Raw genomic sequence first — 19,392 nt, 5'->3', positions numbered from 1 at the left:
TTAATACCGGCGGGCCAGATCTAATGTTAATTTGATATTGCCTCAAGGGCCAAATGAAGTTACTCGGCGGGCCAGATGTGGCCCGCGAGCCAGAGTTTGACACCCATGCCCTAAAGGGTCATGGGGGGGAAAAAAATGTTTATAATTATTTTTATTTTTTATTTTTTAGACATGTATCTCGTGGGCACGAGAAAGTTTTTATAAAGTTATAAAAAAAAAAAATATTAATTTGTAATTTTTATTAATTTATCTTTTTAGACATGTATCTTGTGCGCACGAGAAACTATCTCGTGCGCACCAGATACATGTCTAAAAAAAAAAAAAAAAAAAGTATACATTTTTTAAATTTTATTTAAGTATTTACTATTTTTTACTAAATTTACTAAAAAAAAAAGTTTTCTTTTTTTTTATAACTTTATAAAAAGTTTCTCGTGCGCACGAGATACATGTAAAAAATATATATATATAATTAAAAAAAATATAAAAATAAAAATTTCCCCCATGTCCCTTTAGGGGGTCCGTAAATTTGATTGAATACATGTATTTATTATTTCTATATAATTTATTTTCATTTTATTGTATTTATCTAAGTATTTACTATTGGTATTTTGGTTAGGTTATACTGTGTTTTTGCCACAGATTTGTTTTCCTGATGCAGTGTTTTATCAATGATTGTTTTGAAGGGTGTGCACCACAATGAGGTTTTGATGTCTTCAGTAGGAGGGAGTAAGAGAGAGAGAGAGAGAGGAATGGAAGGTAAGCCTGTCCCACACTGGCCGTATAAAAGTCAAATAAGTAAGCGTGCGGCACACAAGTGACGACTCGGCGTGTTTATTCATTTGTATTCTTCTCATCTGTGAGACCCGAAGAAGCGAAAAGATGCCAAAGTGTCCCAAATGCAATAAGGAGGTCTACTTTGGTAAGAATTATTTCTTTCACTTCTCTTTGCTGCTTGGCTTCACCAAAAAAAAAAAAAAAAACAGGAAGTTGCTTTCAAACAACATCAACTATAAAAAAGATGTTTCCTACGGGAGCTTAGAGATGACTTCATGTTTAAAAGTGTCGCTAAAAGTAGGATCGTGTCATTCTGCGTTGCCGCACGACACTTTTAACTTTATTTTGTAGAATAATAAAGCTACGGTTTCGTCACTATTGCATCACTTGTTGTGTTGCGACCGAAGATGGTGTAGAATGTCCATCAAAACAAGTAGGTTGTGACATTTGCCTGCAGGCTTTGCTGCTGCAGGAATGTTGCAATGATGGAAGAATGTGTGTGCAACATTGTTGTGTTTGCTCGGGTGGAAAACACACAAAAATGTCTTTTTTCGAGGAAAAAAAAACGGTTTTTGTCTAATAGGAAGGAATGGAAAAATGATTAGTCTGTTACGAGGTCAAACCATGGCCATCTTTCATTGAGCTTCAGTCAGTTAATCCTCATCAAACCGTTACTTAAGTGCACACTTCATGTTTTAAGTACCGGCTGTACAAGTGGAAGAAGAAGTTAAGCACTGCTATTGGCAATCACCCCAAAATATTGTTGAAAAAACAGTGTTGATCTTATTAATAATTTTAATACTTTTTTTTTTTTTTATGTGATACGAATTGTTTGTGTAATATACCAGTATAATATGTTTTTTAATTCAGTATGTATAAATATATACTTTTTTTTTTTTTTTACTATAGTGGCATCCTCTAAATTTAAAAAGTTTATGACATGTTTTATACACCAAGTTTAGTACATCTTATTTGCAATATTTGCTTATTGTAGTAACCTTTTCTAAATAAAAAAATATATATATAATTTTTTTGTGTTGTGTATCAATGCACAAGGATTTATTTTCATTACAAAAAATACATTTAATTAATTAGTGGTTCAATTACTAAATTAGCTCCTTGAAATACATTTTACATATTGATTCTCTCCCACCCTAAAATAATATTGTAACTAGGGCTGCAACTAACGATTAATTTGATAATCGATTAATCTGTCGATTATTACTTCGATTAATCGATTAATAATCGGATAAAAGAGACAAACTACATTTATATCCTTTCCAGTATTTTATTGAAAAAAAACAGCATACTGGCACCATACTTATTTTGATTATTGTTTCTCAGCTGTTTGTACATGTTGCAGTTTATAAATAAAGGTTTATTTAAAAAAATATATATATATATATATATATATATATATATATATATATATATATATATATATATATATATATATATATATATATATATATATATATATATATATATATATATATATATATATATATTTATTTATTTTTTTAAAAGCCTCTGCGCATGCGCATAGCATAGATCCAACAAATCGATGACTAAATTAATCGGCAACTATTTTTATAATCGATTTTAATCGATTTAATCGATTTGTTGTTGCAGCCCTAATTGTAACGTTTTTTTTTTTGAATAATTGTTCCTAAAATACCTGTACAATGTGAGTTTCATTAGTTTGACATTTTCATTAAAAGTGCAATCAAACAGTGGCTCAAATTCTAAATCATCTCCTTCAATTATTTACAAATGTTGAATATCAAAACAATATTATCGTTCTAAAAAATGCTTCCAAAGTCATGCAAGCGTAAAAGCAAGTTAAGCTCTGCTCTTATCCAACGGAAGTACACACAAAAAGCAACTTTAATTTGTATAAATCATTCTTGTTGTTCCGAAATATAATAGGATGTCATGCGGGCGTAAAAAGAAGTGAAGATGTGCTCTTAGACAAAGGTAAATACAACAATACTTAACTGGAATGACAAAAGCATAATGCTTAATTGTCACGTTGCGGATTTACCTCATTTAAAAAATATTTTTTGAGTTATAACAAAGCAGAATAACCGTCAACTTTACAGAAACAATAAATATCTTTGATTGTTAGAAATAATTTTCCCTAAAATGTAGGAAGATTTTTTTTTTTTTTTTTGAATTTTTAAAATTTTATTTTCTTCCAGATTTTGGTTTGTTTTACATCAACATCATGTGTTTTAGGAACTACACAGAGTGGTTTATTTTTCCCTAAAATATAGGTGGACTTTTTTTTGTTGCAGTTTTTTCAGTTGTTTTTTTTTTCTTTTAAACTTTTAAAAGTATATGTTCTTCCAGATTTTTGTTTCTTTTACATCTATTTAATGTGTTTTAGTAACTACACGGGGTGGTTTATATTTCCCTATAATGTAGGTGGATCTTTTTTTTTTTAATTTTTATTTTATTTTATTTAAAACGTTTAAGTATATTTTCTTCCAGATTTTTGTTTGTTTTTCAACAATTTCATGTGTTTTAGTAACTACACGGAGTGGTTTATTTTCCCCTAAATGTAAATTGATTTTTTTTTTTTTTTTTTGCAGGGGTTTTTTTTGTTTTTTATTTAAAACTTTTAAAAGTATATTTTCTTCCACATTTTTGTTTGTTTTACATTAATGTCATATGTTTTAGGAACTACACAAAGTGGTTTATTTTTCCATAAAATGTAGGTGGATTTTATTTATTTTATTTTTGCAGTGTTTTTTTTTTTTATTATTTAAAACTTTTAAAAGTATATTTTCTTCCACATTTTTGTTTGTTTTACATTAATGTCATATGTTTTAGGAACTACACAGTGGTTTATTTTTCCCTGAAATGTAGGTGGATTTTATTTATTTTATTTTTGCAGGGTTTTTTTTTTTATTATTTAAAACTTTTAAAAGTATATTTTCTTCCACATTTTTGTTTGTTTTACATTAATGTCATATGTTTTAGGAACTACACAGTGGTTTATTTTTCCCTGAAATGTAGGTGGATTTTATTTATTTTATTTTTGCAGGGTTTTTTTTTTTTTTATTTAAAACTTTTAAAAGTATATTTTCTTCCACATTTTTGTTTGTTTTACATTAATGTCATATGTTTTAGGAACTACACAAAGTGGTTTATTTTCCCCTAAAATGTAGGTGGATTTTATTTATTTTATTTTTGCAGGTTTTTTTTTTTTTTATTTAAAACTTTTAAAAGTATATTTTCTTCCACATTTTTGTTTGTTTTACATTAATGTCATATGTTTTAGGAACTACACAAAGTGGTTTATTTTTCCCTAAAATGTAGGTGGATTTTATTTATTTTATTTTTGCAGGGTTTTTTTTTTAATTATTTAAAACTTTTAAAAGTATATTTTCTTCCACATTTTTGTTTGTTTTACATTAATGTCATATGTTTTAGGAACTACACAGTGGTTTATTTTTCCCTGAAATGTAGGTGGATTTTATTTATTTTATTTTTGCAGGGTTTTTTGTTTTTTTATTTAAAATTTTTAAAAGTATATTTTCTTCCACATTTTTGTTTGTTTTACATTAATGTCATATGTTTTAGGAACTACACAGTGGTTTATTTTTCTCTAAAATGTAGGTGGATTTTATTTATTTCATTTTTGCAGGGTTTTTTTTTTATTATTTAAAACTTTTAAAAGCATATTTTCTTTGAGATTTTTGTTTGTTTTACATTAATGTCATGTGTTTTAGGAACTACACAAAGTGGTTTATTTTTCCCTAAAATGTAGGTGGATTTTATTTATTTTATTTTTGCAGGTTTTTTTTTTTTATTATTTAAAACTTTTAAAAGTATATTTTCTTCCACATTTTTGTTTGTTTTACATTAATGTCATATGTTTTAGGAACTACACAAAGTGGTTTATTTTTCCCTAAAATGTAGGTGGATTTTATTTATTTTATTTTTGCAGGGTTTTTTTTTTAATTATTTAAAACTTTTAAAAGTATATTTTCTTCCACATTTTTGTTTGTTTTACATTAATGTCATATGTTTTAGGAACTACACAGTGGTTTATTTTTCCCTGAAATGTAGGTGGATTTTATTTATTTTATTTTTGCAGGGTTTTTTGTTTTTTTATTTAAAACTTTTAAAAGTATATTTTCTTCCACATTTTTGTTTGTTTTACATTAATGTCATATGTTTTAGGAACTACACAGTGGTTTATTTTTCTCTAAAATGTAGGTGGATTTTATTTATTTCATTTTTGCAGGGTTTTTTTTTTATTATTTAAAACTTTTAAAAGCATATTTTCTTTGAGATTTTTGTTTGTTTTACATTAATGTCATGTGTTTTAGGAACTACACAAAGTGGTTTATTTTTCCCTAAAATGTAGGTGGATTTTATTTATTTTATTTTTGCAGGGTTTTTTTTTTTATTATTTAAAACTTTTAAAAGTATATTTTCTTCCACATTTTTGTTTGTTTTACATTAATGTCATGTGTTTTAGGAACTACACAGAGTGGTTTATTTTTCCCTGTAATTTAGGTGGATTTTATTTATTTTTTTGCAGTTTTTAAAGTATATTTAGTTAGTTTTTTTTATTGAAAACTTTTAAAAGTATATTTTCTTCCAGAATTGTGTTCGTTTTTCAACAATTTCATGTGTTTTAGGAATGATGACAAACAGGATCATATTAGTTAAACATTCTCACTCTTCTTCTTTTTTTTTTTTTTTTGGAATGTGGACATGTTTCCATTTCCTGGTTTTAACATTCCAATCACAATAAAGGCAAAATAAAAACTCACTTACTTCCTGGTGTGTACTTTAACGTGCATGTTGACTTTATTTACTACAATATTAACAACTTCTACAACATCTTTCTTTCTTTGGATGGAATGTAGCAAGCTGTCCAACACACACACACACACACACACACACACACACACACACACACACACACAATGGCTTTTCCCTTTTTAGCAATGTGTGTGTGTGTGTGTGTGTGTGTGTGTGTGTGTGTGTGTGTGTGTGTGTGTGTGTGTGTGTGTGTGTGTGTGTGTGTGCGTCTACATTGGCTGACCTCCACTTGTGTGTTGATATTGAAGCAGTGAGCAGACGCAATAAAATAAAAAAATTCCTGAGATTTAGACTTTTTTTTATTCTTATCAAAGCTTCCTATCAAGTCGAAAGATGACTTGTCGTCTTTATCGCACTTTATGAGGACATGAAGTTCATATTTGCAACATTCAATCCCCACCCAAACGTCTTTGAACTGTCCTTGTTGGGGTTTAACGTTAATTAGGTCAGGCTGCAGTGCCCCACTAGAGCCAACAGGTGTCGCTGTTTCCACCCCCAAAGAGCGTTGGCGGATTTGACCCCAAGAAAATGGTTTTAGTTCTTTAAAATACTTTTTAATCATCATTATATTTTTGACAGAAATATTACTGCAGAATTTAGTACATTAGAAAATGTATTTTCACTTTATTATTGTTTTCTATAAAAAAATATATATAAAATGTTCTTGAGCTTATTACTTAAAAAAAAAAAAAAGTGATACAAATTGTTTGTGTTATATACCAGTATGTTTTTTAATACAGTATGTAAAGAGATATAATTTTTTTTTTTTTACTTTAGTGGCGTTCTCTAAATTAAAAAAGTTTATGATATGTTTTATATACCAAGTTTAGTACATCTTATTTGCAATATTTGTTTATTGTAGTAACCTTATCTTTTTTTTTTTATACTTTGTAGCACTTTGAGATTTTAACAAATGTAAAGTGCGTTACAAATGCAAATCATTATTATTATTATTATTATTATTATTAAATACATAAAACAAGTATAATGTTTTAATGAATTTATTTATGTAATTATTTTTTAATTAAATAATTAATTTAATTTAAAAAAAAATCTGTTTATCAATAAACTATGATTTTTTTTTCATTAAAAAAATACATTTAATTAATTAGTGGTTTAATTGCTAAATTAGAAATTTTACATATATTGTACATATTTTACAAGAAAATGGTTTTAGTTCTTTAAAATACTTTTTAATCATCATATTTTTGACAGAAATATTACTGCAGAATTTAGTACATTAGAAAACTTTACTTTCACTTTATTATTGTTTTCTATATAAAAAAATATTTAATTTTCTTGAGCTTATTACTTTTTTTAAAATGTGATACGAATTGTTTGTGTAATATACCAGTATAATATGTTTTTTTAATACAGTATGTAAAAATATATACTTTTTTTTTTTTTACTTTAGTGGCGTTCTCTAAATTAAAAAAGTTTATGATATGTTTTATATACCAAGTTTAGTACATCTTATTTGCAATATTTGTTTATTGCAGTAACTTTTTCTAAATAAAAAAAACAAGGATAATGTTTTAATTTATTTATTTATGTAATTATTTTTTTAATTCAATAATTAATTTAATTATTTTTTTTTCTGTTTATCAATACACTATGTTTTTTTTTTCATTAAAAAAATACATTTAATTAATTAGTGGTTCAATTGCTAAATTAGAAATTTTACATATATTGTATATATTTTACAAGAAAATGGTTTTAGTTCTTTAAAATACTTTTTAATCATCATTATATTTTTGACAGAAATATTACTGCAGAATTTAGTACATTAGAAAACTTTACTTTCACTTTATTATTGTTTTCTATTTAAAAAAATATTTAATTTTCTTGAGCTTATTACTTTTTTTTAAATGTGATACGAATTGTTTGTGTAATATACCAGTATAATATGTTTTTTTAATACAGTATGTAAAAATATATACTTTTTTTTTTTTACTTTAGTGGCGTTCTCTAATTTAAAAAAAATTTGGATATGTTTTATATACCAAGTTTAGTACATCTTATTTGCAATATTTGTTTATTGCAGTAACCTTTTCTAAATAAATAAAACAAGGATAATGTTTTAATTTACTTATTTATGTAATTTTTTTTTTAATTAAATAATTAATTTAATTTAAAAAAATTCTGTTTATCAATACACTATGATTATTTTTTTTCATAAAAAAAATACATTTAATTAATTAGTGGTTCAATTGCTAGATTAGAAATTTTACATATTGATTCTCTCCCACCCTAACATAATATTGTAATATATTATAAAAAAACCTGTTTTTATTTAATAATTGTTCTTAAAATACCTGGGAATTTTTATTAGTTTTACATTTTCATTAAAAGTGCAATTAAACAGTGGCTCAAATTATAAATTATCTCCTTCAATTATTTAGAAATGTTGAATATCAAAACAATATTGTAAAACCTTATTTTAAGTAAGTCACTTTTTCCAAACTTTAAATTGTTTAAAAAACAAAACATGTCAGACATGTCTTGAGGAAACTTCCGAAAAGCTCCCTTGGTATTAAATATAATACATTAACTATAATATTATATAGTACATTTGTAATATATATTTAAATTATATTAATTTTTTATCATTATTTTTAATATAATAATTTAGTCATCTTTCCTACATTTTTGAATGTGCGCATTTATTTTACATCAGTATGTTTTTTCTTTTGCTGTATTTAATTATCACATTTAAAATTTAAACAATTGAATAATTTATTTAAATACAGTGCAGTGATTAAATTGCATGAATAACTTATTAAAATATTAAATTCGATATATTCAATTATGCGCAATTGTTCTGAAAGAATCGCCATAGCAACCGGAGAACACAGCAAAAATACTATACGTAGCTCTTCGCTAGTAGCCAGCTCGCGTCAATTTCTTTCTAGAAGTTTCCTAAAGAAGACGTCTGACTTTTTTTTTGGGCAGCGGAGAAAGTGTCGTCGCTGGGCAAGGACTGGCATCGGCCGTGTCTTAAGTGTGAAAAGTGCGGCAAGACGCTGTCCTCTGGCTCTCATGCTGAGGTGAGTCGTGTATTGCGCAACGCAACATTACGAAAAAAACATATTCAAACTTGTCTTCTTACAGCACGACGGCAAACCGTACTGCCACAAGCCTTGCTACAGTGCACTGTTTGGGCCTGGAGGTAAACAACACAACACGGCACACACTATGCAAGCATGTACGGTATCTCATATACATGTGTGTATCTTTTTTTTCTTGCAGGGTTTGGACACGGCGGAACAGAGAGTCACGCTTATTAAGAAGCGGAGGAAGCGAGTGTGACGTCCTGCAGACTTCATCCAGTCATGCAAATAAATACCAAAAATAATCTATAAATAATACTTGCTTTTTCCTCTCTTAGTTCATATCTCCTTTAAATAAAATCCATGATTGTTATCATTATTAGTAGAATGTATGTATAATATATTTATATTATTCATATATTATATATTATATATATAATATATGATATACACCAGGGGTCACCAACCTTTTTGAAAGCAAGAGCTACTTCTTGGGTAGTGATTAATGCGAAGGGCTACCAGTTTGATACACACTTCAATAAATTGCCAGAAATAGCCAATTTGCTCAATTTACCTTTAACTCTATGTTATTATTAATAATTAATGATATTTACACTTAATGAATGGTTTAAAAGAGGAGAAAACACGAAAAAAATGACAATTAAATTTTGAAACATAGTTTATCTTCAATTTCGACTCTTTAAAATTCAAAATTCAACCGAAAAAAAGAAGAGAAAAACTAGCTAATTCGAATCTTTTTGAAAAAATTAAAAAAAGAATTTAAGGAACATCATTAGTAATTTTTCCTGATTAAGATTAATTTTAGAATTTTGATGACATGTTTTAAATAGGTTAAAATCCAATCTGCACTTTGTTAGAATATATAACAAATTGGACCAAGCTATATTTCTAACAAAGACAAATCATTATTTCTTCTAGATTTTCCAGAACAAAATTTTTAAAAGAAATTCAAAAGACTTTGAAATAAGATTTAAATTTGATTCTACAGATTTTCTAGATTTGCCAGATTAATTTTTATTTTTTTTATTTTTTTTATTTTAATCATAATAAGTTTGAAGAAATATTTCTCAAATATTCTTCGTCGAAAAAACAGAAACTAAAATGAAGAATTAAATTAAAATGTATTTATTATTCTTTACAATAAAAAATAAATTTACTTGAACATTGATTTAAATTGTCAGGAAAGAAGAGGAAGGAATTTAAAAGGTAAAAAGGTATATGTGTTTAAAAATCCTAAAATCATTTTTAAGGTTGTATTTTTTCTCTAAAATTGTCTTTCTGAAAGTTATAAGAAGCAAAGTAAAAAAAATTAATGAATTTATTTAAACAAGTGAAGACCAAGTCTTTAAAATATTTTCTTGGATTTTCAAATTCTATTTGAGTTTTGTCTCTCTTAGAATTAAAAATGTTGAGCAAAGCGAAGCCTGCTTGCTAGTAAATAAATAAAATTTAAAAAATAGAGGCAGCTCACTGGTAAGTGCTGCTATTTGAGCTATTTTTGGAACAGGCCAGCGGGCTACTCATCTGGTCCTTACGGGCTACCTGGTGCCCGCGGGCACCGCGTTGGTGACCCCTCATATACACTACCGTTCAAAAGTTTGGGGTCACATGGAAATGTCCTTATTTTTGAAGGAAAAGCACTGTACTTGTCAATGAAGATAACTTTAAACTAGTCTTAACTTGAAAGAAATACACTCTATACATTGCTAATGTGGTAAATGACTATTCTAGCTGCAAATGTCTGGTTTTTGGTGCAATATCTACATAGGTGTATAGAGGCCCATTTCCAGCAACTATCACTCCAGTGTTCTAATGGTACAATGTGTTTGCTCATTGGCTCAGAAGGCTAATTGATGATTAGAAAACCCTTGTGCAATCGTGTTCACACATCTGAAAACACTTTAGCTCGTTACAGAAGCTACAAAACTGACCTTCCTTTGAGCAGATTGAGTTTCTGGAGCATCACATTTGTGGGGTCAATTAAACGCTCAAAATGGCCAGAAAAAGAGAACTTTCATCTGAAACTCGACAGTCTATTCTTGTTCTTAGAAATGAAGGCTATTCCACAAAATTGTTTGGGTGACCCCAAACTTTTGAACGGTAGTGTATATTATATTATTTGTATTGTCTATTGTGAGCGAACTGTGGTGCTGAATTTCCCCCAGGGATCAATAAGTACTCTTTATTCTATTCTATAAACAGTACAGAAGTAGTAGTAGTAGTATTAGTAGTAGTAATATTGTCCATCAGTCCTCAATACTTTATTTTCTGGTATATTATAACCTACTATTATATTTATTTCATTATTATATTTTAATGTCATTTAGTTCATATTTTAAGAGTATTGTTTGACATCAAAATTCATATCTATAGCAGTGGTCCCCAACCTTTTTGTAGCTGGGGACCGGTCAACGCTTGAAAATGTGTCCCACGGACCGGGGGGGATTTTTTTTTTATTTTTATTTTTTTTTTCATAAAGAAATACAATCATGTGTGCTTACGGACTGTATACCTGCAGACTGTATTGATCTATATTGACACACAGTAGTGTTTTTATGTTGATTTAATTTTAAAAAAAAAAAATATATATATTTTTTTTATTTTTTATTTCTTGCGCGGCCCGGTACTAATCGGTCCGCGGACAGGTACCGGGCCGCGGCCCGGTGGTTGGGGACCACTGATCTATAGCACACAATATTACAAAACCCAAAAGCAGGGAAGTTGGCACGTTGTGTAATTCGTGAATAAAAAGAGAATACAATGATTTGCAAATTATTTTCAACTTATATTCAATTGAATAGACTGCAAAGACAAGATATTTCATGTTCAAACTGAGAAAGTTGGTTTTTTTTTGCAAATAATCATTAACTTAAAATTGAGGACTTTTGCACTTTGCATCTTAGATGAGCTCTGGGCCAGCGAAGCCGGCGGCGTTTCTGGGTGTTGTTGATAAATGGCTTTGGCTTTGCATAGTGGAGTTTTAACTTGCACTTACAGATGTAGCGACCAACTGTAGTTACCGACAGTGGTTTTCTGAAGTGTTCCTGAGCCCATGTGGTGATATCCTTTACACACCGATGTCGCTTTTTGATGCAGTACAGCCTGAGGGATCGAAGGTGCCAGGCATTATCATGGCTTACGTGCAGCGATTTCTCCAGATTATCTGAACCTTTTGATGATATTACGGAGCGTAGATGGTGAAATCCCTAAATTCCTTGCAATAGCTGCTTGAGAAATGTTGTTCTTAAACAATTTGCTCAGGCATTTGTTGACAAAGTGGTGACCCTCGCCCCGTCCTTGTTTGTGAACGACTGAGCATTTCATGGAAGCTGCTTTTACACCCAATCATGGCACCCACCTGTTCCCAATTAGCCTGTTCACCTGTGGGATGTTCAAAATAAGTCTTTGATGAGCATTCCTCAATTTTCTCAGTCTTTTTTGCCACTTGTGCCAGCTTTTTTGAAACATGTAGCAGGCATCAAATTCCAAATGAGCTAATGTTTGCAAAAAATAACAAAGTTTTCCAGTTTGAACGTTAAATATCTTGTCTTTGCCGTCTATTCAATTGAATATAAGTTGAAAAGGATTTGTTGTATTCTCTTTTTATTTACCATTTACACACCGTGCCAACTTCACTGCTTTTAGGGTTTGTACAGTACAGTTTCTTTTTTGCTGTGTCACATATATAAAACTTATATAATTGGAGCTGTTTTTTTAATTAATTTTCATCATTACCAATTATTATTACCATTTTTATGAATTTAATTTGTCAACTATATATTCAATTACACTATGTTTTTACACTACATTTACAACAAGAATATCCAGGCAGGGTAGGTCATATTTTATTCTACACACCTAAAGTATTATACGTATATTCAAACGTTTAATTTCTATATTACATGACATGTAAACAACTATATATTTAATGTACAGTAAAGAGTAGTTTTCCAACATGACTTAAAGGCCATGTTTCCAGAGTGTCCCTGAACGTACCACACTGTTACGGTAAGATATGGGTGATATGAGTAATAATAATAATAATATCACTTACCGGCTGCCGTTTTGAAGTTAGTTTATCCTGAACTTGACATTTTCAATGGCAGAGATTAAACATTTGCTTTATTTAAAAAGCGCGGCAAGCATAATGGCGAGAAGGTTAACTTGCGGTCCGCCACTTTAAATGTCCCCGGCAAACTCAGACTCCCTCAAATATTAGGCCGTGTCCACATGTTGTCCTCAAAATCGCACACTTTTAAAAACACTAGACAGCATTAAATAGTTTGTTTTTTTCACTTTGCGGACCATAGATGTAAACACTAAAACTGTGTGGACGACTAAATGGAGAGTTATGGCTCGGCCATGTCTGATGACGTCACCATAATGCGCCGTCGTTTCCATAGTACAATGGTAAACAACACTGGCTTGCTGGCTTTAAACACGCAAAAGAGAGCGCATAGTGCGTTTAAAAGGTAAAATTACAACTACATTCACTCTATAGTTATGAAAAGACGCGTCAATGCGGACTTTGAAGGACGCAGCTGCTCTTACGTTCTACAATTCTGCTGTTAAGCGCCAACAGGCTTTTGGCGGGACATTGAAGTGGACGCCCCCTGCAATCTGCGCATGCGGATGAATCCGAGGAATGCGGAAATGTTACTTTTTATTTAACAACTAAACTCACAAATAGAATTTATTGACAATACACAAACAAATCAAGGCACTTCCAACACATTTCAACATTGCAGACATTTACAGGGTTGAGCGTTCAACATAGTTATACCAACAAACATGTTAAAGAGAGTATAGGTAAGAGACAATACAAACATAAACAAATAAACGTATCTAAAATCACTTTAACTCCTCAATTAAGACAAGAATTTAAGGTATTTTATATTTTCAACTAATTTGAAATCAATAATCCAATGGGAGGATTTGGGTTTCACTTTTAGGAATCGACTTTTTTTTTAATTTATTGTTTTAACAAACCTTTATTTATAATATGCAACATTTACATACAAGCAAATAAATAATAATAATCCTAAAAATAGTACAAAAACAGTACAAAACAGCACCAGGGGGTTAGAATTGTTTTAATTGTTTTTATTTTATAAACATTTATTTATAAATTGCAACATTTACAAACAATTGAGAAATAATAATAATCAAAATAAGTACAGAAACAGTACAAAACAGCGCCAGGGGGTTGTAAACTCAATAAAGTAACTAAAATAGAATGAAATATATACATATATGTATACGTATATATATATATATATATATATATATATATATATATATATACTGTATATATATATATATATATATATATATATATATACTGTATATATATATATATATATATATATATATATATATATATATATATATATATATATATATATATATATATATATATATATATATATATATATATATATATATATATATATATATATATATATGTATATCCATCCATCCATCCATTTTCTACCGCTTATTCCCTTCGGGGTTGCTACAATCGGGCGGAAGGTGGGGTACACCCTGGACAAGTATATATATATATATATATATATATATATATATATATATATATATATATATATATATATATATATATATATATATATATATATATATATATACATACATATATATATATATATATATATATATATATATATATACATATATACATATATGTATATATGTATATATACATATATACATATATATATATATATATATATATATATATATATATATACATATATAAATATATATATATATATACATATATAAATATATATATATATATATATATATATATATATATGTATATGTATATATATACATATATACATATATACATATACATATATATATATACATATATACATATATATATATATACATATATATATATATATACATATATATATATATACATATATATATATGTATATATATATACATATATATATACATATATATATACGTATATATATATACATATATATATATATATACATATATATATATATATACATATATACATATATATATATATACATATATATATATATATATATATACATATATATATATGTATATATATATATATATATATATATATATATATATATATATATATATATATATATATATATATATATATATATATATATATATATATATATATATATATATATATATATATATATATATATATATATACGTTAGGTCAGGAAAAAACACAGAGGCTATTTCAACCCTACAAGTCTGTTTCACAGGTTTCCCTGCTTTTCAGGGGATTTTATTTGAATATATATATATATATATATATATATATGTATTCATTTTTTTTAGACAATGTGATTTGCCTGAGTGGCTAGTAGACACAGAGAGTAACAGGCGGTAGAAAATCAATTAGAAAGGACAGATTTAAAATAATAATAATTACAACAATATTATTTTTTAAATTATTATCATTATTATTATACAATTATTATTTTATTTTTGAATTTTTTTTAATTTTGGACTTCCCGCAGGCTGGATTTTGGATGCTGTCGGGCCGAAGTTTGGGCACCCCTGAATTAGATCATTTCCTGTGGGAAAAAAATAGTTTCTCTTTCCAACTGACTTTTTGGAACTGAGTAATAACGAAAATGGGGTACAAATATATAATATATACAGTAAATATATATAATATATAAATATTTCATATTTATGTATAAGTTATATTTATAGTCTACTTCTTGTAATAGTGTTAGTACGTGTATAACTAGAATTAAAACTGCGTGTGAATGAATTGATATATTTTCCAGTATGAATAATGAAATGAAATGGTGAATGATTCAGGGTCACAGCAGCCTCGGGCTCGCCAATGTGCAGACGGTTGCCACGGCAACAGACACCAACAGGCCCCAACAGACTTGCAGGCCATTGTGTGCGTGCCTGCTCGAAGCACACACACACTCAAACAATATTAAAGCAGCTGTCCTCCGCCCGCCTAAGCAACATAACACACACACCAAACCATAATGTATATGTGGAAATATGAAAATAGAACTTGCGGGAGGAGGCGGGGCTCATCCACGACTCCAAGCCCAGGAAGAGGCCTCGTCGCTGGGGTAGCTCATGAGAGGACAAGGCCTCCGAGCTGGATGTTTTTATGTTATCAATACTGAATTAAAATTAACATTATATATATAAATATATATATATATATATATTTACCTTGGACTGCTGATGTTGTTACAGAACATATTAAGTCGCGCTCTGGTGGACAAACTGTGTAATTACAACACATTTTAAAAAGTATCTCTCCTTTTGCAGCATCATGACATTGGTGCAGGGGTGTCCTAACTTTTTCCACTGAGGGCCTCACACTGAAAAATCCAAACATGCGGCGGATATTTTGATATTTTTCATCTTCAAAACTGGGATGCGAGGGGATGCAAAACAATAACAGTGCAATACTTTTTCATAACATGGTCACTACTGCCTAGTTTCTCTTGTTGTATTCTTATTTTTACTGTTATAGTTTCATTCTTATTGTTGCTTTTTATTTTTAATTCTTATTGTATTATTTTTCTATTTTATTTCCATTCATACCCCTATTATTTACTTTTTAAATTTGATCTCAATCCTGTACAATGCTGCGGGAATTTTAATTTTCCTGAAGGAACTCTCCTGAAGGAATCAATAAAGTACTATCTATTATTATTTTCAGCAATAAAAAAGTACAATTCTCAGGGGTTCAAAAGGTCCCCCACTCATGAAAGTGTTAAAAATAAATCATAAAATATATACATTACATACATATACATATATATGTATTTACTTTCAACGCTTAAATCTCTAGATTAACTTTAGATATATCCGTCGATTATGTTATTATTTTTTTTTAAAAGAAGCCCTTTTTGTCATGGAAAACGTAGTTTTTTATGGCAAACCAAACAAAATATACAATATTTTCTCTAAAAAAAAAATTCTCTGTGGAATATTTGAAGTGAAGACTTCATAACATTGATTTTGATACATTATTTCTCATATATATATATATATATATATATATATATATATATATATATATATATATATATATATATATATATATATATATATATATATATATATATATATATATATATACTTTCAACGCTTACATCTCTAGATTAATTTAAGGTCTATCCGTCGATAAGTTTTTATTTTTGAAAAAAAGAAGCCCTTTTTGTCATGGAAAACATAGTTTTTTATGGCAAACCAAACAAAATATACAATATTTTCTCTAAAAAAAAATTCTCTGTGGAATATTTGAAGTGAAGTTGAGCATTGAATGGGTCAATACTTTATAACATTGATTTTGATACATTATTTCATATATATATATATATGTATATATATATATATATATATATATATATATATATATATATATATATATATATATATATATATATGTATATATATATATATATATATATATATATATATATATATACATATATATATATATACATATATATATATATATATATATATATATATATATATATATACATATATATATATACACATATATATATATATATATACATATATATATATACATATATATATATATATATATACATATATATATATACATATATATATATATATATATATATATATATATACATATATATATATATATATATACATATATATATATACATATATATATGTATATATATATATATATATATATACATATATATATATATATATATATATATATATATATATATATATATATATATATATATATATATATATATATATATATATATATATATATATATATATATATATATATATATACTTTCAACGCTTACATCTCTAGATTAATTTAAGGTCTATCCGTCGATAAGTTTTTATTTTTTTTAAAAAAGAAGCCCTTTTTGTCATGGAAAACATAGTTTTTTATGGCAAACCAAACAAAATATACAATATTTTCTCTAAAAAAAAATTCTCTGTGGAATATTTGAAGTGAAGTTGAGCATTGAATGGGTCAATACTTCATAACATTGATTTTGATACATTATTTAATATATATATATATATATATATATATATATATATATATATATATATATATATATATATATATATATATATATACTTTCAACGCTTAAATCTCTAGATTAATTTAAGGTCTATCCGTCGATAAGTTTTTATTTAAAAAAAAGAAGCTCTTTTTGTCATGGAAAATATAGTTTTTTATGGCAAACCAAACAAAATATACAATATTTTCTCTAAAAAAAAATTCTCTGTGGAATATTTGAAGTGAAGTTGAGCATTGAATGGGTCAATACTTCATAACATTGATTTTGATGCATTATTTAATATATATATATATATATATATATATATATATATATATATATATATATATATATATATATATATATATATATATATATATATATATATATATATATATATATATATATATATATATATATATATATATATATACATACTTTCAACGCTTAAATCTCTAGATTAATTTAAGGTCTATCCGTCGATAAGTTTTTATTTTAAAAAAAGAAGCTCTTTTTGTCATGGAAAACATAGTTTTTTATGGCAAACCAAACAAAATATACAATATTTTCTCTAAAAAAAAAAAAGTTTCTTAGTGGAATATTTGACGTGAAGTAATTTGAGCATTGAATGGGTCAATACTTCATAACATTGATTTTGATACATTATTATTTTTAGCAATGACAGCTTTGTTTTCGTCACCATTGCAACTTTTCCTTGATACATTCCACCTGTTTGCGCTTTTATTAAAACAAAATTTTGTAATAGTAATTTTAACACTTTTAGCGCTGTATTAAAGTTTACTAGTTTTTAATTATACTAATTAATTGTATAAGACGGATTTGAACATTGAGGAAAAACATTGCCTTAACACGTCCCAAGTAAATTCCGACCTTTTACTTGTATTTTTTTTCTCAAAATATTCCGTCTTTAATGCATTTCAATGATTTTATACTTTTAAAGTCTCACTGAAAACATTGCGCGTTTTGTGCTGAGCGCTGCAACGGCGCCCTCTGGTGCATTGTTGTGGAACTGCAATGACGTCAGAAGCAGCGCTTGACATACAAAATGAAAAACACTTTTAATATTTAAACAGTGCGTGGTAAAATATATATGAATGATGAAAACACAAACGTGGTAAGGAATAAAGTCCAAATAAAAAGAAATAAGTTACACCGACTAATAAAAATCACAAAGATTCATTTTTCCAACCGTTAGTGTGAAGATAGCATAGAAAGTATGCACACATTCATATATATATATATATATATATATATATATATATATATATATATATATATATATATATATATATATATATATATATATATATATATATATGTATATATGTGTGTGTGTATATATATATATATATAAAATATATATATATATTTTTTCATCTAAAAAAAAATATACATATATATATATGTATATATATATATATATAAAATATATATATTTTTTCATCTAAAAAAAAAATATATATATATATATATATTTTTTTTTAGATGAAGAAATATATGTTTTATATATATACATATATATACATATATATATATATATTTTTTTTTCTATCTAAAAAAAAAATTATATATATATATATATTTTTTTTTTA

The 19,392-nt window shown here is 26.8% G+C and overlaps 1 protein-coding gene across 1 annotated transcript; it reads left to right on the top strand.

The window, feature by feature from the left end:
• The first annotated feature begins 752 nt into the window (after positions 1-752).
• On the top strand, positions 753-8,984 carry crip1 (cysteine-rich protein 1). The gene is made up of 4 exons (XM_062039999.1): positions 753-919; positions 8,569-8,663; positions 8,728-8,785; positions 8,866-8,984. Exons 1-4 carry the CDS (start codon positions 880-882, stop codon positions 8,901-8,903), a joined length of 231 nt encoding a protein of 76 aa, XP_061895983.1. The 5' UTR covers positions 753-879; the 3' UTR covers positions 8,904-8,984.
• The last annotated feature ends 10,408 nt before the right edge of the window (positions 8,985-19,392 follow it).

This window comes from Entelurus aequoreus, linkage group LG03, assembly GCF_033978785.1.
Source record: "Entelurus aequoreus isolate RoL-2023_Sb linkage group LG03, RoL_Eaeq_v1.1, whole genome shotgun sequence".
Lineage (NCBI taxonomy): Eukaryota > Metazoa > Chordata > Actinopteri > Syngnathiformes > Syngnathidae > Entelurus > Entelurus aequoreus.
Note: the sequence above shows the minus strand (reverse complement) of the source record. Positions and strands in the feature narration are given on the sequence as shown.

What these genes read in the sequence shown, in the direction of transcription:
- crip1 (XM_062039999.1), top strand. Translation starts at nt 880, where the DNA reads ATGCCAAAGTGTCCCAAATGCAATAAGGAGGTCTACTTTG. An exon ending in CAATAAGGAGGTCTACTTTG is followed by an intron (nt 920 to 8,568) that starts GTAAGAATTATT and finishes TTTTTTGGGCAG; the next exon opens with CGGAGAAAGTGTCGTCGCTG. An exon ending in TGCACTGTTTGGGCCTGGAG is followed by an intron (nt 8,786 to 8,865) that starts GTAAACAACACA and finishes TTTTTCTTGCAG; the next exon opens with GGTTTGGACACGGCGGAACA.